At 40.3% G+C, this 23,911-nt stretch overlaps 1 protein-coding gene across 1 annotated transcript in view; it reads right to left on the reverse strand.

The window, feature by feature from the left end:
• Positions 1-36: 36 nt before the first annotated feature.
• The window catches only part of CAPN6 (calpain 6), an 87,635-nt gene continuing 63,760 nt past the window's right edge, over positions 37-23,911 (reverse strand). Inside the window, exons 7-13 of the mRNA XM_077285163.1 lie at positions 23,661-23,738; positions 21,695-21,890; positions 19,201-19,323; positions 17,650-17,852; positions 15,253-15,374; positions 11,687-11,823; positions 37-3,664 (exon numbers count right to left, since the gene is read on the reverse strand). Coding sequence (XP_077141278.1) covers positions 3,485-3,664; positions 11,687-11,823; positions 15,253-15,374; positions 17,650-17,852; positions 19,201-19,323; positions 21,695-21,890; positions 23,661-23,738 — 1,039 coding nt within the window. The 3' untranslated portion in view covers positions 37-3,484. The remainder of the gene's footprint in view (positions 3,665-11,686; positions 11,824-15,252; positions 15,375-17,649; positions 17,853-19,200; positions 19,324-21,694; positions 21,891-23,660; positions 23,739-23,911) is intronic.

The following is a 23,911-nucleotide window of genomic DNA, read 5'->3' on the forward strand; positions in this document are numbered from 1 at the left end:
TTCTGTTTTGCTATGTCTTAGGCCTGCTATTTTTTCATACTGTCATTACACACCTCCAATTCCAAAAAAGTTGTGATGTTTTATTCACAGCACAACGCACATCAGATCATGGAAGTTAAACATTTTTCCATTTTATTTGAAAAAATTGACTCCTTTAAGAAATTGGCAGCAGCAGCACATCTCACAAAAGTTGGGACAGAGTTAACAAAAGGCTGGAAAAGTAAGTGGTATTGATGTAAGGAGCTGGAGGGACAATTTTCACATGACCGTATAAGTAAAGGTGAGTTAGAGAGGCAGAGTCTCTCAGAAGCAAAGATGGTTAAAGGTTCACCAATCTGTGATCAACTGTCAAAAAAAAATTGTGGAACAATTTCAGAAAAATATTCAACGTAAAATTGCAAAGATTTTTAATATCCCACAATTTACAGTAGATAATATCAAGATATTCAGAGATGGTTAAATCCATGTGCAAAAGACCAATGGTATTGAATGCTTGCAATCTACTTCTAGAAATTCTCTGTGAACAGTTTGCCATGCAATCCACAAAATAAAAGTTAAAGCTTTAGAATGCAAAGAAGACATAAACACTGTTGTTGTCTCTCAGCTCAAGCTCATTTATCTCCTTAATGGCTGACGATAAGCATTAAAACAGCAGCCGCTAAGGGACCTTATTCCTTCATCGTTGTTTTAAAACAGTCAGGAATAAGAGTGTTACGCCCCCCAGAGTCCGAAAATCTCTGGGGTCTTGGCTACCAAGGGCAGCTAAAACCTTGAAGAACACTATCAGGGCCAGATTTTCCGGTCCCCAAACTCGTGAACGCCGTTATTCAATTAATAACGCCAATCAAGTAACAAAAAAAAAAAGTTTGCTATAAATATCTCTCTCTCTCTCTCTTCTGACATGATATACATGATATGCTGTAACATCTGGCCGCTGCAGGTTTGACGCTGCATAAATGCGCAACGTCAAACCCGCAACAGTTCCAAATCGTGGGCAGATACCCTTATAAGTTCTTTGCAAACACTGTTGTTTGTTTTTTGTTTTTTTAAATAAAAGGGTTGTCCATTTTGGGGGCCAATTTTGTTTACCTTAATGCATGTAATTGGGGCTAAAATCATTTTTGCAAAGGGGATTTATTAAATAACTTTTCCACTGCTTGCTATAGCCTGTATGTTACACTGTCTATTGTTTGCTGAAAAATGAGTTACAGGAACTTAGAATATGTCATCCTGTACTGACCTTTCATTTATATTTTCCTGAACTCCTCTGATTTATGACCATGGACCACATCAAAGTTGAATGTCCAGGAAAATAATAAGCTTCAAAAAGCATTTTTGATGAAACTCATTTGCAAAAATGATCCCACCCCCGAGTAAAATAGTACAATTATCCATAAAGGTGGATGTGCAGTGAGGCAGAGCACGTTGGTGGCCCCAGAGGTAATATAAGTAAGATACGTTCATTGTGGGACAATCGCTGTGATTTTTGATCTGCTTTCTCTGTCTGCTTGTGAACCTACGAGTTCAGTGGCCATTTCCTATATTTAACTCTTGCTTTGAATGCTAGGAAAAATAATGCACTGTGCAGCCATCAAATATAGTCTGACCAAAAGTTATGCTTTACCCCAGTAAATAAATTATGTACTCCAAAAAAACTGTTGTGTTAAAAATCGCATTTTTAAAAGTATTTTAATAAAACATTTGACAATATCTAAATCAACAGAAGTAACTATGGTACATTATTGTGAACTACAACAAACTGCGTTGCCCACTACAGACACTACATAAGGCTACGTTCACATTTGCGTTGTTGGGCGCAGCGTCGTCGACGGATACCGACGCATGCGTCATGCGCCCCTATCTTTAACATTGGGGTCGCATGGACATGCGTCAGTATGCGTTGTAATGCGTTTTACGACGCATGCGTCATGACGCACAAGACAGGGCGCAGAGGACGCTACTTGTAGCGTTTTCCCTGCGCCGAAACTCCTGATCTGTACTATCTTATGACAACGCATGCGTCGCAAAACGCTGCGTTGTGTACATGCGTTGTTGGTTGCGTCACCGACGCTGCGCCCAACAACGCAAATGTGAACGTAGCCTAACCGGTATGGAGGAGGAAAATATCACTGTATAAATAAATGTGAAACTCAAGATGGCATCAGTCTTACAAAAGATTTGTATTTTCGTGATTCTCATTTTACAGAATACATACCTGTTCCTCGGGTTCCAGTTATGACACGAGTAGAGTATGTACCATCATAATGCTTGTATACTGCAGAACTACTAGTGGTTTATCAAAGTGCTATCTAGCATATTGCTCTTTATCCTCCTTTTCTTTCCTCCATATCTTTTGTTAGGCCAGGATCACACATACGCGAGATACGGCTGAGTCTCGCAGGTGAAAACCCAGCTCTGGCACCGGCACTCCGAAGCGGAGCGTGCAGCCGCAAAGCAATACATGGAGCTGCACGCTGTATACCTGTGTGATCCCGGCCTTAGAGTAATGTAAAATAAAAACACTTTGATTAGGATAAGACACAAGCAATTAAACATGCAAATATTCTATTTTCTAGTACTATAAACCTTGTAATGTTTATTCTAAATACAACGCAAAACTTTATAAAAGAAAAAAAAGTTAATCTAACTACCAACTTTATGGTGTCAGATCTGGTCCTGTTTCAACGTTCTGTGACAAACCAATGAAAGTGCTATATTGAGGTGTTTTTACTAATTTAACCCTAATATTCTACAAATTACATCTATTAATTTAGAGTTAAACCTGCTTCTGGTCCACGTAAGTCTAATATGTCCTGATTCTCATTCTCTGTAACTATTATTTTTGAATTGAAGGACTATAGATGCTGGATCTTCCACTTCCTCCATTTCTAAGCATGCCTTATGCTTGTTGTTGTCCAAAGGCTTGACCGCTCCATATTGAAAGGATAACACTTGACAACGGGCAGGTAACAGCAAGTTAGCCAGAAGATATTCTTCTTCAAAGCCAGGTTTGTAACCAAACACCATATTTTATTGTGTTGATGTAAATTCCCTGAAAATATTCCAGATTTTGAAAATGAGTAGCGCAATACCTGAAGGCTTATTGCACCATTCTCCATGTTGGGTCACCTTTATGATGTGATGTGGCTTCAAGCTAATATGGAGAATGGTTATTTACTCTTTATGAACAATTGCACAAAAATAGATAAGTAATAATGAATATTGGATAAGTACGTGAAATTATAGAGGTCTCTATCTGCCATCAGTATTTCAGGATTCCTTGTATGTATAAGCTTTGATGCTTCAGAATAAGAAATGTAACACATTTCTACAGTCTTGCCAGATTACTTGAAATACTGGATGTTCTGGACTTCAATACAAATTACTAGGGTCTGTGCATGCGAACGGAGAAGACGTCATTTACTCAGGCATGTCAGACAGTCTTTAGCTCGCAGCCCTGTCTGTATCCGGGAGACTCTCACATTCACAGTTCAAGCAGGTCATCAGAGGAGACAACCTTGACATTTATCCGGCCTGGCATCTGCGCTGCTTGCCCATCTTTGTTGTGCAGCTGGAGACTCCGCTCTTCTACTGAGTCACTCAGCGATGCCGCCAGAAGCACTTGACCCAGGAACTGGTCACACATGATCTTGCTCCCCCAGACCTGAGGGTCAAAGTAGAAGAATATGGTTTTATGTTGAATTAATTCAGAAAATACTGTCTTAATACATTAAACTGAGATATTGCCTTTGGGATTCACATGCCATGCAGTGATTCAGTAAACAATTCAAGGGCACTGCAAACAATGTGGCAAACCTACTCTACACAGCAAGTAAATATATACTAAAAACCGCAAAAGGAATATCAGAATGGTTATTATCAGTAACGGGCTGGAAAAGTGTACAACAAAAAGCTCATCACAAGGGTGGGTTTTACAGAAGTTTAATGACTGATGGTGGCCCAACTTCTGGTATCTCTGCCAATCTGCATGATGTAAGGGCTTCCTAGGAAATGTTAGGAGAGCTAGATAAGTCATCGGTAGCAGCAAAAATCAGACTACTTTGGAGAAAAGTACCGGTGATTAAGCTCACAGACTGGATTGTATAACTTTCTCATCTGACAATCAGACTGTCAGATAGACGTCTCCAAGTATGTGTGTAACTTGGAGACGTCCATGGTCAGACTTGGCTCATGTAACTACTTGGTGGTAGTAGTAGGATTCCTATTTTTCACCCTTGAGGGCTCTTGGCGTTTACTGTAGGAGTCCTTGGGTAATGTCCACACAAACTGCTGACCAATGGATCAAGCTTGAGATTAAAAAAAATTAAGCAATCTAGGTGGGTATTGGAAAGATGGCTAGTTATCTCAGGAACCCAGCTGGGTAATAACACAGAATAGAAATCCACAAGTGCACACAAGGATAGTATTCCTAGTATATACTTTATATTTGGCTTCCAAACCCTTCACTTATCTGGTCTGCTGATCTGAGTGATTGATGGCTCAGCTAAACTACCTGATTAGCCAAAAGGAGGATCTAACAGGCGCCGAGCTTGGAAGGGTTTGTGTTGTCCAGCATCTCTGCACTGATGCTAGTTTGGAAGCAGGTGAGTAGAAGATAATATCAGTAATAGGAGAAATTTATGTGCAGCCTGAAAAACTCATTTAATAAGCCTACCCAACATATGTTTAAAAATGTGGATAATGTTTCATTTATACAGAAAACCCCTTAAGGACTGAACCTATTTTGTCGTTCACCTGTTTGTGCGTCGGGCATACATGTACTGTATGTCCTGGTGAGGAGTGACTACCACACTAAGATCTATATGGACATCACAGGGATGCTGTAATATCATACTTGCCAAGTTTCGCAAATGTCCGAGAGACTCCTGGAAACGGGAGGTCTACAGGACTCTCAGATGACTTCCAAACAAGATTAAAAAACCAAGAGGAGTTAAAAAAGCACAAGTTTTGATTAGAGAGTTGGAAAGTTCCGGCTCCAAAAACGTAGTGTGAACACGTCCTTTCAAAAGTTGGCAAATATTTATAATAAACAAGTAAAGCTCCAGACTGCTGGGACCAAAACGAGCACTCATCTCGGCATTGAAACCCCTCTAATGCTGTAGTCATTGTCCACAGCATTCAGGGGGATTTACATGGGGAGCACAAGCTGCGTCTCTGCTTTCGCCATGCCATATACAGAAGCCTATTGGATCTTGTCCGAGGCTTCATATGGCTACATTGAAGCTTTTACAATGAGACCATTTTAAAAAATAGAAATAGAAAAAATGCTTTATCCTAAAGGCTGAAAACCAAAACTGGCTGGTCCTGATGGATTTAGTACTGCAGGAAAAAAAAATTCTACATTCAGAAAATGTAACTTTTAATTTTTCCATTAACCTTAATGTATTAGGGCTTGTTTTATGTGATTAAATTAATTGTTTTTCACCATTTTGTGATATAACTTGTTGATTAACTTTTACTAATACTTTTCAGAGGATGAAAAAAAGGAATTTGTTTGCCTTTTTTCCCTTTTAACTAAATACTTCTGAATGAAGTAATCATTTATTGATTTAGAATAAATATGGCATGGTCTAATAGGCATGAAGCCAGGGTATGTGCCTTTTATATATTTGCACCAACTTCATGCTTCTTTGTGTGATCTGAATATATATATTATTGTGGCAGGGTCACTGGCGCTGTGTGTGAGAGGAGTTGTGTGTAATGAAGGTTGCTATCTTCCGTGATGTGAATCCCAGAAGTTTCTCTCCAGCATGTTAGGTGCTGAGGGGTTAATTGGCCATTACAAGGATTTGGGCTTTTTGTGAGTAGATGTAAGAGATGGGCGGGACACCTACTCCCCATATCTTCACCTCAAGGGTGTGGTTGGGGAGTTACATACCCAGGTACTGTTTTTTGTTTGGTTTTTTTTTTCTCTACTGTGTGTTTGGAGACCAGGAAGTCTCCAGGCTCCAGCTCCAGTGGGAGCTGAAGTGTCTTGTTTTCCAGAAAGCTGGAGCCACGGTGGAAAGGATTTGAACTGTTTATTTCCACTTGTGCCAGAAAAGGCTGCTTTGTGTTTACTATTTTGCTTTCTGGTTTATGGAGCAATAAATCAGCTGCAGACCCTAATACCAAGTGTTCCAATGTCTACCTCTGAGAGCAGTGGAGTGAGTCAACCTACCACAATATATGTAAAAGTGTGTGTGTATGTATATATATATATATATATATATATATATATATATATATATATATATATATATATACAGTTGTGGCCAAAAGTATTGACACCCCTGTAATTCTGTCAGATAATACTCAGTTTCTTCCTGAAAATGATTGCAATCACAAATTCTTTGGTATTATTATCTTCATTTAATTTGTCAAAAAATGTATATATTTTATCATTTTTTGGGCTATTTGTTGAAGCATATTTGGATTATGTGGTTGCTACATATCATTGGAATCCCACATTTTGTATTAAGTACTCTTGTTTTATTGTGGACTAGCTGTACTACCCGGCTTCGCCCGGGTTAATGACTGCTGTTAGCAAAATAGAATGTGTTAACAAAAATTTATTCTGCACACAAAAACCACAAAACAAATAGATAGAAATGTAATTATTAAAAGGCAAAAACTAAGCAAATAGAAGCATTTCACAACATATATTAGCTTTGTTATACTGAGAATGTCTTTGTTGCCTATATTAACCAATCAGAGCTCAGGTTAATTAACTGTAGCAAAATAGAAGCTGAGCTGTGATTGGTTGCTATTGGCAGCCTGATAAATCCCCAGCCAACAGGAAGCCCTCCCCCCTGGCAGTATATATTAGCTCACACATACACATAATAGACAGGTCATGTGACTGACAGCTGCCGTATTTCCTATATGGTACATTTGTTGCTCTTGTAGTTTGCTTATTAATCAGATTTTTATTTTTGAAGGACAATACCAGACTTGTGTGTGTTTTAGGGCGAGTTTTATGTGTCAAGTTGTGTGTGTTGAGTTGCGTGTGGCGACATGCATGTAGCGACTTTTGTGAGATGAGTTTTGTGTGGCGACATGCGTGTAGCAACATTTTGTGTGTTGAGTTGCATGTGACAGGTTAGTGTAGCAAGTTGTGTGCAGCAAGATTTGTGCATGGCGAGTTTTGCGCGTGGCGAGTTTTATGTGTGGTGCATTTTGAGTATGTGCAAGTTTTGTGTGAGGCAACTTTTGCATGTGGTGCAACTTTTGTACATGTGGCAATTTTTCTGTGTGTGCAAGTTTTGCATGAGGTGAGTTTTCCATGAGGTGAGTTTTGCACGTGTGGCGAGTTTTGCGTGAGCCTAGTTTTGCATATGGCGAGTTTTGCATGTAGCGAGTTTTGAGTGGTGACTTTTGTGTTTCGACTTTTATGTGGCGAGGTTGGTGTGTGTGTGTGGTGAAATGTGTGCTGAGGGTGGTATATGTGTTCAAGCACGTGGTAGTGTGTGGCGCATTTTGTGTTTGTGTTCATATCCCCGTGTGTGGTGAGTATCCCATGTCGGGGCCCCACCTTAGCAACTGTACGGTATATACTCTTTGTCGCCATCGCTCTCATTCTTTAAGTCCTCATTGTTCACATCTGGCAGCTGTCAATTTTCCTCCAACACTTTTCCCTTCACTTTTTCCCCATTATGTAGATAGGAGCAAAATTGTTTGGTGAATTGGAACGCGCGGGGTTAAAATTTCACCTCACAACATAGCCTATGACGCTCTCGGGGTCCAGACGTGTGACTGTGCAAAATTTTGTGGCTGTAGCTGCGACGGTACAGATGCCAATCCCGGACATACACACATACATACATACACACATTCAGCTTTATATATTAGATATACCTGTATGTAATCTCCTGTATATAGTATATACCTGTGTGTCATCTCACCTATATATAGTATATATCTGTGTGTCATCTCCTGTATATAGTATATACCTGTATGTCATCTCCTCCTATACATAGCATATACCTGTGTCATCTCCTCCTGTATATACTATATACCTGTAGGTAATCTGCTCCTGTATATAGTATATACCTGTGTGTCATCTCCTCCTGTATATAGTATATACCTGTATGTCATCTCCTCCTGTATGTAGTATGTACCTGTATGTCATCTCCTCCTCTATATAGTATATACCTGTGTGTCATCTCTCCTGTATATAGTATATATCTGTGTCATCTCCTCCTGTATATAGTATATACCTGTGTGTCATCTCCCCTGTAAATAGTATATACCTGTGTGTCATCTCCTGTATATAGTATATAGCTGTATGTCATCTCCTCCTGTATTAGCCCTCGTTCACACGTTATTTGGTCAGTATTTTTACCTCAGTATTTGTAAGCTAAAATGGCAGCCTGATAAATCCCCAGCCAACAGTAAGCCCACCCCCTGGCAGTATATATTAGCTCACACATACACATAATAGACTGGTCATGTGACTGACAGCTGCCGGATTCCTATATGGTACATTTGTTGCTCTTGTAGTTTGTCTGCTTATTAATCAGATTTTTATTTTTGAAGGATACCAGACTTGTGTGTGTTTTAGGGCGAGTTTCGTGTGTCAAGTTGTGTGTGTTGAGTTGCGTGTGGCGACATGCATGTAGGGACTTTTGTGAGATGAGTTTTGTGTGGCGACATGCGTGTAGCAACTTTTTGTGTGTCGAGTTGCATGTGACAGGTTAGTGTAGCAAGTTGTGTGCAGCAAGTTTTGCGCATGGCGAGTTTTGCGCGTGGCGAGTTTTATGTGTGGTGCCTTTTGAGTATGTGCAAGTTTTGTGTGAGGCAACTTTTGCATGTGTTGCAACTTTTGTGCATGTGGCAATTTTTCTGCGTGTGGCAATTTTTCTGCGTGTGCAAGTTTTGCGTGTGGCGAGTTTTGCACGTGTGGCGAGTTTTGCATGTGGAGAGTTTTGCGCGTGGCGAGTTTTGAGCGGCGACTTTTGTGTTTCTACTTTTATGTGGCGAGGTTGGTGTATGTGTGGTGAAATGTGCACTGAGGGTGGTATATGTGTTCGAGCACGTGGTAGTGTGTGGCGCATTTTGTGTGTGTGTTCATATCCCCGTGGTGGTGTGATTATCCCATGTTGGGGCCCCACCTTAGCAACTGTACAGTATATACTCTTTGGTGCCATCGCTGTCATTCTTTAAGTCCCCCTTGTTCACATCTGGCAGCTGTTAATTTGCCTCCAACACTTTTCCTTTCATTTTTTCCCCATTATGTAGATAGGGGCAAAATTGTTTGGTGAATTGGAAAGCGCGGGGTTAAAATTTCACCTCACAATATAGCTTTGACGCTCTCAGGGTCCAGACGTGTGACTGTGCAAAATTTTGTGCCTGTAGCTGCGACGCCTCCAACACTTTTCCTTTCACTTTTTCCCCATTATGTAGATAGGGGCAAAATTGTTTGGTGAATTGGAAAGCTCGGGGTTAAAATTTCACCTCACAACATAGCCTATGACGCTCTCGGGGTCCAGACGTGTGACTGTGCAAAATTTTGTGGCTGTAGCTGCTACGGTTCAGATGCCAATCCCGGACATACATACATACACACACACACACATTCAGCTTTATATATTAGATATACCTGTGTGTCATCTCCCCTGTAAATAGTATATACCTGTGTGTCATCTCCTGTATATAGTATATAGCTGTATGTCATCTCCTCCTGTATTAGCCCTCGTTCACACGTTATTTGGTCAGTATTTTTACCTCAGTATTTGTAAGCTAAAATGGCAGCCTGATAAATCCCCAGCCAACAGTAAGCCCACCCCCTGGCAGTATATATTAGCTCACACATACACATAATAGACTGGTCATGTGACTGACAGCTGCCGGATTCCTATATGGTACATTTGTTGCTCTTGTAGTTTGTCTGCTTATTAATCAGATTTTTATTTTTGAAGGATACCAGACTTGTGTGTGTTTTAGGGCGAGTTTCGTGTGTCAAGTTGTGTGTGTTGAGTTGCGTGTGGCGACATGCATGTAGGGACTTTTGTGAGATGAGTTTTGTGTGGCGACATGCGTGTAGCAACTTTTTGTGTGTCGAGTTGCATGTGACAGGTTAGTGTAGCAAGTTGTGTGCAGCAAGTTTTGCGCATGGCGAGTTTTGCGCGTGGCGAGTTTTATGTGTGGTGCCTTTTGAGTATGTGCAAGTTTTGTGTGAGGCAACTTTTGCATGTGTTGCAACTTTTGTGCATGTGGCAATTTTTCTGCGTGTGGCAATTTTTCTGCGTGTGCAAGTTTTGCGTGTGGCGAGTTTTGCACGTGTGGCGAGTTTTGCATGTGGAGAGTTTTGCGCGTGGCGAGTTTTGAGCGGCGACTTTTGTGTTTCTACTTTTATGTGGCGAGGTTGGTGTATGTGTGGTGAAATGTGCACTGAGGGTGGTATATGTGTTCGAGCACGTGGTAGTGTGTGGCGCATTTTGTGTGTGTGTTCATATCCCCGTGGTGGTGTGATTATCCCATGTTGGGGCCCCACCTTAGCAACTGTACAGTATATACTCTTTGGTGCCATCGCTGTCATTCTTTAAGTCCCCCTTGTTCACATCTGGCAGCTGTTAATTTGCCTCCAACACTTTTCCTTTCATTTTTTCCCCATTATGTAGATAGGGGCAAAATTGTTTGGTGAATTGGAAAGCGCGGGGTTAAAATTTCACCTCACAATATAGCTTTGACGCTCTCAGGGTCCAGACGTGTGACTGTGCAAAATTTTGTGCCTGTAGCTGCGACGCCTCCAACACTTTTCCTTTCACTTTTTCCCCATTATGTAGATAGGGGCAAAATTGTTTGGTGAATTGGAAAGCTCGGGGTTAAAATTTCACCTCACAACATAGCCTATGACGCTCTCGGGGTCCAGACGTGTGACTGTGCAAAATTTTGTGGCTGTAGCTGCTACGGTTCAGATGCCAATCCCGGACATACATACATACACACACACACACATTCAGCTTTATATATTAGATGTTCCTCTGATTAGGTGGTAAATATAGCCAGGGCAGGCCTGAGAACTTTCATGGTAACCTCATTGTTGAGTGCTTTCCTTGTTAAGCAATTTAGAAGTCGCGTTACTGGCATTGAAAAGTATAATACTGCCAGCACAAGCTGCTCACTCTGCCTGTGCCTTCCACAGTACTACAAATTGTCTCTTAAAAGAGAAAGAGGACTAGAACTCTAGTGCCACCTAGGAAGTAGCAATCCTAGCAACCCCTTGGATCACAGTCAGACACCTCACCCAGCCAAACCAGATCTCACACTTTGCACTGATGAGGGGCAGTATCTCGAAACAGTGTCTACAAATTGAGATTTTGGTTTTGACTTTTATCCCAAGTCATGTGACAAGGCTCTGTAAAGGTTTGATATTGACTTTTAGGATTGCTGCTTCCAACAGGTGTCACTAGAGTTCTACTCCTCTTTGAAGAGATAATTTGCATATTTCCCAGAGGAGCATTGCCGCTTAAGTCTCAACTTGGCATGTCAGGCTTGACATGTCAGTCTCCGCAAGGAGAACAGTTACCCCTTGGATCCACAATACTACAATGCCTTTTGCCATCAGTACAACACATATAGGACATGATAGTAAATTTAAAGGAGGGAAGTGGTTAGAAACAAAATCCCAGCTTTATAACTATTCCTTACAGTTTTATGAGTTTGGGGTCATTTAGTGCATTACCTGAATAGCGATTGGTTCATTTATTTTCCTCCGATAAAAAATCACTTTCATATCCATAACGGCGCTTGTTGTATTCTTGTGAACTTCAGAGCGAACAATTTCATTTTCACATTTCATTAAAATGTACAGATCAGCCCCTGAAATTGTAAGAGATTTCCCATATGTAACGGTAGTTCACTAATAACATTAGCGGAAAAGTCTTTTAACTGAAGTTTAATTTTTGTTATAAAGATATCACTTTGCTTCATCAGAATTGGTCGGATAGGTATTATCTGATGTCAATGGCACATATACAGGATATGAGGGTCCCAACTATGGGGCTGGACTGGCCTTCCGGACATCGATATCCAATCCCCATCTTAAATGGTGCCCCAGCCACAGTGACCGGAGAGATGGCTGCACATGCACAGGTCTGAGCATTCACTGTTACGAGAGTTCAGAACACAACAGAGTTGGGACCTGCATCGTTTAGACATTTATGACACCTCCTGAGGACATTCCATTAATGTCTTCCATGATACATTGCCTTTAATATTCTTGTTACATTTCCCCCTAAACTAAAGGTATAAATATGTATTTTGTTATGTAGGACTCAGGATCTCTGATGTTGGGTCATTATGGAACCTTAAATGGTACAATATATGCAAAGGAAATGATTGAGTGTGATTGTAGCTCTAGACTCTGGAGTGGCGTGTGTCTGGGTGACAGGAGGGCACTAAGACACTCTGCCCTGGCAGGGTATTTAGATGCTGGACTCTAGCAGCAAACTAATTCTTCACCCAAAGAAAAGCTTACCAAGGACTTTTATATAGTTGCAAGTCATAGGTCTAATACATAAACTGGGGGACAGAGACAGACGAGACCCATATGCAAGAACAGTATATGGGCCCTTTGCAGTCCAATAGCTCATCATATTGCACAATTCTTCCTGCTCTGGAGGTAGAAATGGGCCCCTGTACCTCTTGGGTTCCTGTGCAGATGTACACGTTGCACCAATTATCTATCCGCCCCAGTATAGATAAATTCAATCAGACTGAAATATAATCGCAGCAGAGGACTCCCCTAATTGCTGTGTAAATTCATCTCCATTAGGAGCAAAACCTGTGTTCTAATTTACATGGCAACTGAAAAATCCCTAGACATTGCCAGCATTATTTACCACTAATAATAACTGTTCTGTAAGTTATCTATGGATCTGGCTGCTGCAGGCAATATTGTGCAGTATGTGAGAGCAATTAGCCATCAGGCCAAGAAACTGAAGCTTTCAAAACAAAAACTCTTTGATAGTAAATCTCTGAAAATTGGTACATTTTATTTTATCGTTGGGGCCTGTCAGTTGGGATCCCCTACAAAATACTAGAAGGAAGGATTCCCATCATCTTTTATTATAAAGGGTAAATGTGCATTTACACTGCACAATTATCATGCCTTCCTAGGAGTGGTGGTCTCACTGTAAAGGCGCAGTCAGACAACTGCATAAATTGGCCCGAAATCGGAACACAGTGCATGTACTGGCCGGCGGCTCTCCCGACTTGAGCGTGACCGCTTAATCTATTTGTATGCAGCTGTCACCAGTCTGTGCACTGCGAGGCAATCACAGTCCCATTTATGCAGAGGCCTGACTGTGGTTTAATTGTGCAGCCTGTGGATCACCCAATGGAAAGTGCAAAATGCCCATTTGTCAAGTGTTGTAATGGTCTTACACAAAAGATGATCATTCTTGGCACCAAATCATCTTGCGTAAACACAGCCTACGCTTTCGAGAATAATAGCAGCCTGTGTGCAGTGATCTATTATATGGCTTCAACATCTCCATGCAGTGGAGCATCCCACAGATTGATGCTGCCAACCCCCACAATTCACAGTTGGCAAAGTGTTCTTTGGCTCATAGGCCTCCTCATTTTTCCTTCAAACAAGACGATGGTGGCTACGGCCAAACCACTTTTAATTTTGTTACAGCAAACTTGAGGACACTTTTCCAAAATGTAAGATCTTTGTCCTCCGAAGCAGTCACCAACTGTGTCGACTTTTTCTTATGGCAGTTCTGGAGCAGTGGCTTCTTCATTGCTAAACGGCCTTTTAAGTCATCTCTATATAGGACATTTGTACTTGTTTCCTGCAGCAGGTTCACAAGGACTTTTCCTGCTGTGCTCCAATTGATTTGTGATTTTTGCACGAAGGTACACCCTTCGATAGTAGACAGAACTGATTGTGGTGTATTATTTGAGAAGATGAACGTGGCATCTTCAGAGATTTGGTCATTTCTCCCAAGAATGTACCAGCTTTGTGGAGGTCCACAATTCTTTTTCTTACATCTCATTTGTTTTAAATTTCCCTCATTGTGAAGCAAAGAGGCAAATAGGATTTGAAGATGAGCCTTAAAATATTGCCACATGAAAACCTACAATTAATGCAAATTATGTCAATGCGTCTTATCAGAAGATTCAAAAGCCCCGAAACATTATTTTCTGAAACTTTCAATAATATTTATATCATAACTTGGTGTATGTAAATTTCTGACTTGCTGGGATTTTGATATCTTGAATGTTTTTGCAAAAAATTTTTGTAAAAACTTTGTCAGTAGACATCCAAGACAACTTCCTTAGAGATTGTCTTTGAGTAACATATTGATGACCATGCACAGAATTTCGCTGTTCAAGTTATGTATTTTACTTGCTTTAGACCCATTTCACATTGCATTCTTGCCCACGTTCAGTGGTCCCATTGTGGCTTGTATCCAAACCCCATCAAAACGGGCATATGCGCTGATGGGGCTATTTACTAATAATGGTGCCGACAGAGTCAACATGTGCTCTGTTCTGCATCATTTTCAGGTGTATATTCCCTACTGTAGGCAGACATTCAGACACCGTCTACTACATCTGGGTGTCCACCTGCAGTAGGTGTATATGCCCAAAAATGATGCACGACAGAGCACACATTAACTCTGTTGGCACCATTATTGTCATACGCCCAAATTCCATTTTGCTGGGTGGGTTTGGACACAAGCCACAACAGGACCACTGAATATGGGCAAGAGTGCAATGTAAAAGCACCCTTTTATAGTGACCTCATATCCCGCAGCACTTTACAGCCAATCATCACTGTCCCCACTGGCGATCACAATCTAAATATCCTATCACTATGTCTTTGGAGAGTGGGTGGAAACTGGAGAACCTGGAAGAAACACACGCAAACTTGGGGAGAACGGACAAATTCCTTGATGGGATTTGAACCCCGGACCCCAGTGCTGCAAGGTGACAGTGCTAACCATTGAGCACCATGCTGTTCATACACTGTTTGCATTCGGCTGCCCCTGGAGTTGGTATCAGTTGATCTAATGGGGGCTTTTGGTGGGAGTCCAACACCCATCTGGTAGGTCAGCAATATGGTGGTTCTGGATAACCCCTTTAAACTATGGTTTCTTGATATAGAATCTGTGTAGGGGATAAATGGGTGTTTTGTGTGTGTTTTTTTTTTTTATTTTTTAGTTTGATTGTTTTTTAATTTCAAACTATCGTAAGTTTTTGTAAACTTGTGATTTGATCCTGGTTTCCCCATCTTACCTTCTGCTTTCCCCTGTGGGTCTACTCCTTCTATGCTCCGCACCAGCACTTGACTGACTCTTTTTGGATATCCCAACAAGAAGTTCCAACAGGTTACACTGGGCTTGTCCTGGAGCAGCTCCCTGCGGAGGTCATCAGATAACATGTAAGAGGAGGCAATGCCGAAGCTAAAAACATGTCGACACTTTACTGAGGCTATTAGTTACAACAATTTTCCTTGGTGTCAAAACATCCATTTATAATAATTTATTATAAAAATATAATTATATAACATAATTCACTATCATAGCAATAACAATTATTTATTATGTTATGGTAACAAAATAACTTTAATTTATGTAACAAATGTGAAACGTTATGTGCCATGTCTTTTAAGCCCTTTACATATCCATAGATTCATAATTGGGTTTAATGCAATGTGGCGCTAAATGTGTAGAAGGGGCTCTCTAATTCTTACACCGTCGACTATAGTTTTTTGTTTGTTTTTGACTAAGTAAAAACCAAATTGTTCTGCAGTACTGTTGGTCGCCACAAGGTGACGCAGTATCCTTATACTAAACCTGTGGATACTGGAAATGTCACAGTCGCAGCGTCTGTACAGAACATACTATAGTTTTGTATAGTCCATGTATGAAAATATGCAATCATGAAAATAATGTTGTTGTTTTTTTTTAGGGCCGGACAATCTGGCTTGACGCAGAAGGAGTATTTTCAAGAATACATGCGGATATAACACAAGGTAATGAATGAGCTACAGCCATTATGGATGAGAAATCCATTTGTGATCACTTATTTTTAAAGAGTACTGAGATATACAGAAAGTTATTGAGGTTTATCACCCTAAACACCACTAATTATATAGATGAACTGTAATTATTATTATACAAAAACATATTCCAACAAGAAGATGACAAATTATTGGCCAGAATCTGTAATGGTTGCAATTTTGTAGCAAAATGTGCAACCTCTTTGGATAACCTGTTATCCCCCAGCCAGTACTGTGATAATAGTCTGGAGGTGACTTTGAAAAATAATGGATGTTGCTGATGTGCTTTATGTGGTTCCATCAAAAATCCACACATTTTATGTCTTTCTATACACATATCAATTATCCAACTAGATCATACATCAACTGCAATTGTCCAACTGTAACGAACAATACGTCGGTGCACAGCACGTAGACTCAAAATACACCTTGGAGAGCCCTTCAGAAAAGAACCATTGCAGGAATATCTCTGGGGCTCCAAAACTTCAGGGATGTGCATGCTGGTAACCACTAATAGGACAGCACATTCTTAATCCCTATGTTTCCTCCTTGTAAAATAATAACTCCTATACTCGCTTCCAGTGCTAGCGCTGTTCCAGTGATGGCAGCACTGGTTCTCCCGGGGATGGCATAACATTGTCAAGCAATTCTTGGGGCCAATCTTGGTTGGCTTCACTCTTCTGTCAAGTCATCCAGAGGAAGTGAGTGCTGCTGCTGCCCTCTTACTTCCATCGGTTGTCAATTACGTATGTAGGAGAGGAGAGCGAAGCCAGTGCTGATTGGCTGCAGCGATCCCCAGGACAGCAAGTGTATATACCACTGGAATGGCGTCGGCACCAGAGGGGATCAAAAGTGTTGTTATTTTATGGGTGGGAACCTACTGGTTGAAAAAGGATTGTCTGAGTAGTGGACAACCCCATTAACTATATCTTGAAACAAGATCCCCAATTGGACCTAGTCTGCAGACCCATGCTTAATTTTTCTAGTTTCTTCATTAGCCTGCGATATTATGCGTGAGTATATACATTATAGACTTGATATAAAACACATGATTGAGTCTGATATTGGAAATGTACTCCATTATTTTGCATTGCAAAATTTTATTTTTATTTTTTTAATCTGTCCTTCATCTTTTCACAGTCTAAAAATAAACCCCAAAAATAATTTAAAAAAAAAATAAAAAAATTGGTATTGCCACATGTGTAAAAATCTGATCTATCAAAATATAATGTTAATTCACCTGATTGGTAAATGTAACGAAGAACAAAATCAAGGCGAAAGAATTGCGTTTTTTATTAATCGCATTGCTGAAAACATAATGTATAGAAAATAGGAAGCATCTGAAGTGTATCTTCCCCAAAATGGTATCAATAAAAACCTCAGTTTTCCCTTCAAAAAACAAGCCCTCACATATCTGCAGAAAATGGAAATGTTACAGGAGCAAGCTGATGCAGGGAGAATAAAAGTTCATTATCTCCCTGCAGCTGCACTTTAAAAGGGGATTTACCTGCAAATAAATGATTTATTTTTTTTTTCTGAAGGATTCTCTTTATCTTTTCTGTAGGACTCCTGGAGAACTTTCATTTTAAGCATGCTAAGGAGAAACTTTTGGGTTGTAAACGTAGTACTACCTGAAATTGGACGACACATCAGTAAAGATTCTGAGGTTGAATTCACAGGTTATTCCAGCCTGAAATGTTGTAGGGATAATGACGTATCTTCCTTTCTTCAATAACTTCCTCAAGAAAATAGACCTGAGGTTCATGTATAGGGAAGATGCGGCTCTTTCCTGTCCTTGCAGCTTGTGCATTCTGTATAATCTATTCTGTTCCACCTACGGAAAAACTGCAATAAATTATTTTTAAAAACTGTACTATATAATATAACACAAGTCCTTAAAAATAACTTGTGTAGCAGCTGGAGGTAAATCCTATTTCAGTCCATACAATAAGCAAAATCCTTACATTTCTGCATTCTGTAGATTGTCTTTTGTGTTGCTATATTAGTACAGATCGGATGGTCATGTATAAGAAAATGCCCTGCACGCTCACAGTCCAAAGAACATGGCACAGTGACTGCCCCCTTAATGGAAAACATGCCGGAAAATCTTAATGGAAAGGATTGGGGTGCATGCACTGCCGGTGAAATGTACGAGGTCAATCTGGTATCACATGATGTGTCTCACTTTGTATCATTGTCGAGAAGATATTTGCCGACCACTGCGCACCCAATCATGATAAGAACAAATCAAGCTATAGTTGTTTGAAAAGAATCTGTTAACAGATTTACCATGTAATCTGAGATCAGAATAATGTAGGCACCCAGAGCCTGATTCCAAGGATGTGTCACTTACTAGTGAGTGTGCTGTAGTTTCAATACAATCATTGTTTTATCAGCAGGAGATTATGATTTATCACTGCAGGACTAGGTGTCCTGTGCAAGCCAGTCCAGCTAATCTGTGTAGGACTGTCCCAACGAGGCAGGATGGCTTTTGCATTTTTTTGTTCAAAACACATGTTAACGAAGTACCATATATTATCTTCATGCATTGCCCTATTTATTTACTGCAGGGTATTTAATCATTATGTTTTTGTCTTTTTCTGTTCAGTGACCAGTGTGAACGTACGCTTGCACACCAGTTTATATCCCAGTTCATGCCTGTTGTTTTTTTTTTTTTTTTGTTTATTTACAGTAGCCTGTATTATGTTTGCGGAGCAGCAGATTCAGGCTGCCATAAAATAAGAATTGAAAAATTGTTCCATAGCTTCTGTGATCTAAATCATGATTGCTTTTGCATTTAAAAGGCAGGAATCCAGTGATCTGTGTATGATCTGGGATTGTCGGTACTTCTGTGTTTCTCTAATACAAACACACAGAATTTTAAGACTGAAATAAGTGCGGTTTCATTGCTTCACCGTTTTCATAAGTATAATTTTACATCACCTGTAGTTCCTACAGTCCGGCACCATGTTCTACAATATTCTAGATAGGAGTGACGCGCTATATACCCACACGGCTATAACATGGGGTGAGCTGGCTTTTACACTTCCCTGGTTTATAACACATGATCGATGTTACTTTTTTCTTATCAGTGTTTTTTTTTCTACTTTGAAAACCATCCAGGAGATTGTCTTCAAATTGTGACACACAGATAAATACAGAAGAGGCTTTATGTTTTCTACCTTGAGAATTTCAAAGCCGATAATGAAATAGTCTCCTTTTCCTGACTTCTTGTGTAGTCGCTGATCCTCTTGTTGCAGAGACACCAGCACCTCATCCTCTTCTTTCTTTACCTCAAAGATGAACTGAAAAATAAAAATCGGAAGAACAAGGTATAATACTTGTCACGTAAAATGAAAAGATGTGTACATTGTCAATCTACATATTTTCAGCTACAAAACCATAAACTTTAAATTGAGGGGTCTCACTCAAGGGGCCTTTGCTTTTTGCTTGGTAAAGTTCTAAATTCAATGCTCCTAAAATGAATAAATTAGTTTAATAGAATGTTCTCTTACGAGGAGTTGAGTGCAGGGTTTTTAACTTTGAGCATCGTCACCCCAAGTACTGGTCAGCCATCACTTACATGTATAACTCTTGCCTGAAGTTGATATACAAGACCCCTAAATAAGACCCTCTCACATGATATCCATATACTATACAGTGGGAAATGGTTGTGTATAGCAGACTATCTAAGCATAAAAATATACTGTATGTGCAGGAAATGTAAGCTCCTCGGAGGCCAATTTACTCGTTTACTATTGTACTGTCACTGATATGTGATATGAAACTTCCGGGCTTCTCACTGAAGTACTAAATACTGCTCAAAAACACTTATCAAGACCCTCTGATAATTCATGACCGCGTATGGTCCAAATCATTCCACTGAAACCCCCTCTATATTAATTCCCCCCCCCCCCCCAGTCTCCCCATACTACTTAACTTCTAATAATGATACACAGGAGACTTTCCTTTTGGATATAATTGGCCACAGCGGCCATTTATTAACAAAGATCAATAACCAATGAAAGAATTGGGGGAGATCCGTGAGGATACAAGATAAGGCACATGTATAACAAAGTATTTTCCAATACAATTATTTTACCCTCAGCCGTAATTCCAAGTTTGAGGGCACGACACCACAATCAGTGGTAAATAAACCTCACCACTGACTCCCAGGGTACACCCCGTCCAGAGCCCCACTAGGTGCCACATTAGCTGATCAGTAATTCCATCCTGAAGGAAAACATCTCTGCAAATTCCCCCAATACTAAATTGCACCAACCCCAAGGACCCCCACCACCGCCCCAGCCACTGTGACTTACAGTAAAGATTTTGACTTTCAACATAATCCCGAGCCATACAATCAAACAAGATATACATCTCCATAATAAATCCCTGAAAAAAAAAAGCGGGCAGGCGTGACTCTTCTTACTGATATCCTCACAAGAATGGCCCCTTTTCCTGCGCTTTTTCTTTTATACACCCCTTTTCCTGACCCTTCCCACCCATTATTGATCCAATCCCATAGCCCTAATTCACACTTTATTTCGATCTCCTGGCTCAATCACGGTCATGTGGGCCTCTGCCTACAAGTACGGCTCCGGACCCTTCTTTAGCAGCAGGCACGGTATTGTGAGCTGGAGGGGAACTGATGCTCCTCATTGCAGGAGAACCTCATAATAGGTAGTCCTCTCATCACATTTGACACCATTAAAAAGTCAGAGGATCCAAACAGAAACATAGGCCCGATTAATCAACGCAATTTTACTGGAATTCCTGTATAAATTGTTTTGAAAAGTTGCAAAATTTTGGAGTTGTGCAAAAAAAATTGCGACTTGTTACGTTTTCACCCTAGTTTCCCCCAGCTCCACCAAAATAGGCAGGACAGGGGTGAGACGCCACTGCTGATTGAATTCATGATGAGCTGTCGTGTTTCCTACAGCAGAATTCTTATTCCTATAAGGGACGTGCGCCGCTCATCAGATGCTCCGAATTCATGAAGAAGTGTGCGTCTTTTCATGAATCAGGAGGCTCTGACTCCAGCTCACCCCCTCAACAAGACGATCAAGAAAATCGCTTGTTTTAATGAATTGGGACCAAAGACTTTTTGGAACATACCATGGAAGCAGATATCTTCGTGCAGAATACTTATGGGTCCTTACATAATGCTGACCATTTAGCTTTGGGATTTATGTGAAGAATGTGTACAGTATATGTAAATAATATAATATAAATATATTTTATTTAATTTCCCTTTGACTTCTGCTATGTCACATTCTCAGGCTGTGCAGCTGCATGGGTCCATGTTACCCAGAGGGTATCCCACTGCTTTTTTTTTTTTTCTGTATCCTAAAACGTGTGTCGTGCAAAAATGCCTACTATGATTTTTTTAAGGCCATGTTCACACCTTCAGTATTTGGTGAGTTTTTTACCTCAGTATTTGTAAGCCAAAACCAGGAGTGGGTGATAAATGCAGAAGTGGAGCATATGTTTCTATTATACTTTCCCTCTGATTGTTCCTCTCCTGGATTTGGCTTACAAATACTGAGGTAAAATACTGACCATGTGAATGTGGCCTAATTCTGTAAAAAAGGTCTATTTTGCACTTAAGCCTCAGTTTACAAGAAAGACCCCTGCTACTCTATTAAAAGCTGTCTCTAACAGTTTGGCAGTCACCTGTGGATTCTGAAAAAATGTACTTTTATTATTGAAGCATCCTCCGGAGCGATTCAGCAGAGCATCAGTGTTTTCCGTCCATTTTCCACGAGCCTCTCCCCTCTCCCATGTTTTGTGTTGGCTGAGATATGAAGTGTTAATCATACGGCAGACGTCGGCATGAGTGAAGTTATTACACCAGTCCTCGAACGTCATCCTACAGGACAGAGAGCAGCGCTCAGATGCAGCATAAAATCACCAAATGACGCCTGCATGCTGCACTAATGGAGCATTAAGTTATCAGTCTCCTTTAACTTCTTTTTTCACAGACTACAAACTACATTACAGTCTATGACCTGAGCTCACCACAATATATACATGTAGATTATCCAGCACAGGTAATTGGTTCGCCAGTTATAACTAAAGATATAACCATCTTTGTAAACTGTTTTATTTTTTTCAATTCAATGTATTTTGCACCAAAAATAAAAAAAATTGATATTGGGTTTTATTAAAAATGTAGCATTGTTTGGATTTTACAGCATTTTTGTTCCTCTGCACACTGCTAGCTGTTAAAGGAGTTAAATAAGAATCCGCGAGTGAGCGCGTTCTGACAGGAGAGAGTAGAACTCTTTTATCTGTTGTTTCCTGAGCTCCTCTCAGCTGATCTATTACTACAAGGTTCAGCTCAATTTTATTGTGGTCATAAATCAGTGTAGTGGAGCTCATAAAAAGACAAATATAACAGACTCTCCCATCAGAACGAGCTCGCTGATGGATTCTTGGATAACTCATTCTGCAGCCAGCAATGGACAGTACTACAGAGAGGCTAGAGAAGGCAAACGGTGAAAAATGTTTAATGAAATCCAAATGCAAAAATGATTTCCAGTCCATAATAGATGTCTAGCAAAGCATTTGTGTCTATAGGCCAAATAAATTACCAATGAAGATATAATCTACTGCTATTGCAGTGTCTGCTATAAATCCAACTAGTAAAGTCACCCCCATACACATTAGATAATTGTCATCTGAACCAGCAAGACTTGCCTTGTCTAATGGGTAGGAAGGCAGAAGATTTCTAGGGTTACCTGGGGGGCAGAACATAGGGCATGCTGAGTTTCAATTCAAGGGCTCACTCACACAATCGTATACATCGAACAAGTGCTATCTGATGTTTTATGGGATAGCACTTGGCCCAATGTTATACTATGGGGCAGTGCGGATCTGTGGGTTTTTTCATGCCTATTCGGCATGAGAAAAAAATCGCATCCACTAATGATGACATGCACCCATACAAGTCTATGGAAACATGTAAAACATTGGACTGCACTTGGATGTGATCTGAGTGTAGACTATGACAATGGAGAAGATGGAGAAATTAAGATCTCCGTATTCACCCCTGTGATCCGATTTTCTCATGTGAGAGAATTGGGTCACACTAAGCTGACATTCAGATCTAACGTGGAGCAGAGTTTGAGCCGAGTGTCATTAACAGAATTGATCCGATATTCTTGCAGAGAGAATATACGATTGATCGTGTGACCCCCGACCTCAAGTGATGTTTGACAGCAGCTTACTCCCATCTCCCTATGGCAAACACATGCATGATTGATGAATGCAAACAAGCATGTTGTTTTTATAGAACTTAACGCTCAAAGGAGATCTGTCAACAATTTTCACTGTGAATACTAAAATGCTGCACTTGTTTATTTTGCCAATCTTTGCAATTTATATTGGTAGAGGTGTAACAAGTAACCATAACTAATTTATTTTTCCCTATTTTGTTTTCCATGATTTTTTGGCTAGTGGCCACCAGCTAATAATGGAATATATCCTGGCATATGGAGTAATTTGCGAATATTGTGATAAATAACAATCTCTCCCTTTTATAAGAAAAACAAAGTTGGAAAAACTTAAACCCTGCATTTAGTGTTATGGATTGTACGGCTGATCTAATTTCACTACATTGTTGGTGTCCCAATCTCACCAGAACTCGCCATCGTTCCGCACAGCTAGTCCGAGCTTCCCTTTCTCCGATTTGCTCACTTTTTTCCACTCTTCAGATCTTCAAGACAAAAAAGAAACTTTTCTGGTATCTGCTTTTTTTCCTAGGGAGAACTATGTATTGTTTGCCGTTATCCTCGCCTTTTATGGAAGAAAGTTCCTTTCGGCATGCATGATAAAGAACAGTAAGTGCGGTGGATTGGGATCTATTCTCTCCGTCAAGTATGCATGTGG

Source organism: Ranitomeya variabilis, chromosome 2 (genome assembly GCF_051348905.1).
Source record: "Ranitomeya variabilis isolate aRanVar5 chromosome 2, aRanVar5.hap1, whole genome shotgun sequence".
NCBI lineage: Eukaryota > Metazoa > Chordata > Amphibia > Anura > Dendrobatidae > Ranitomeya > Ranitomeya variabilis.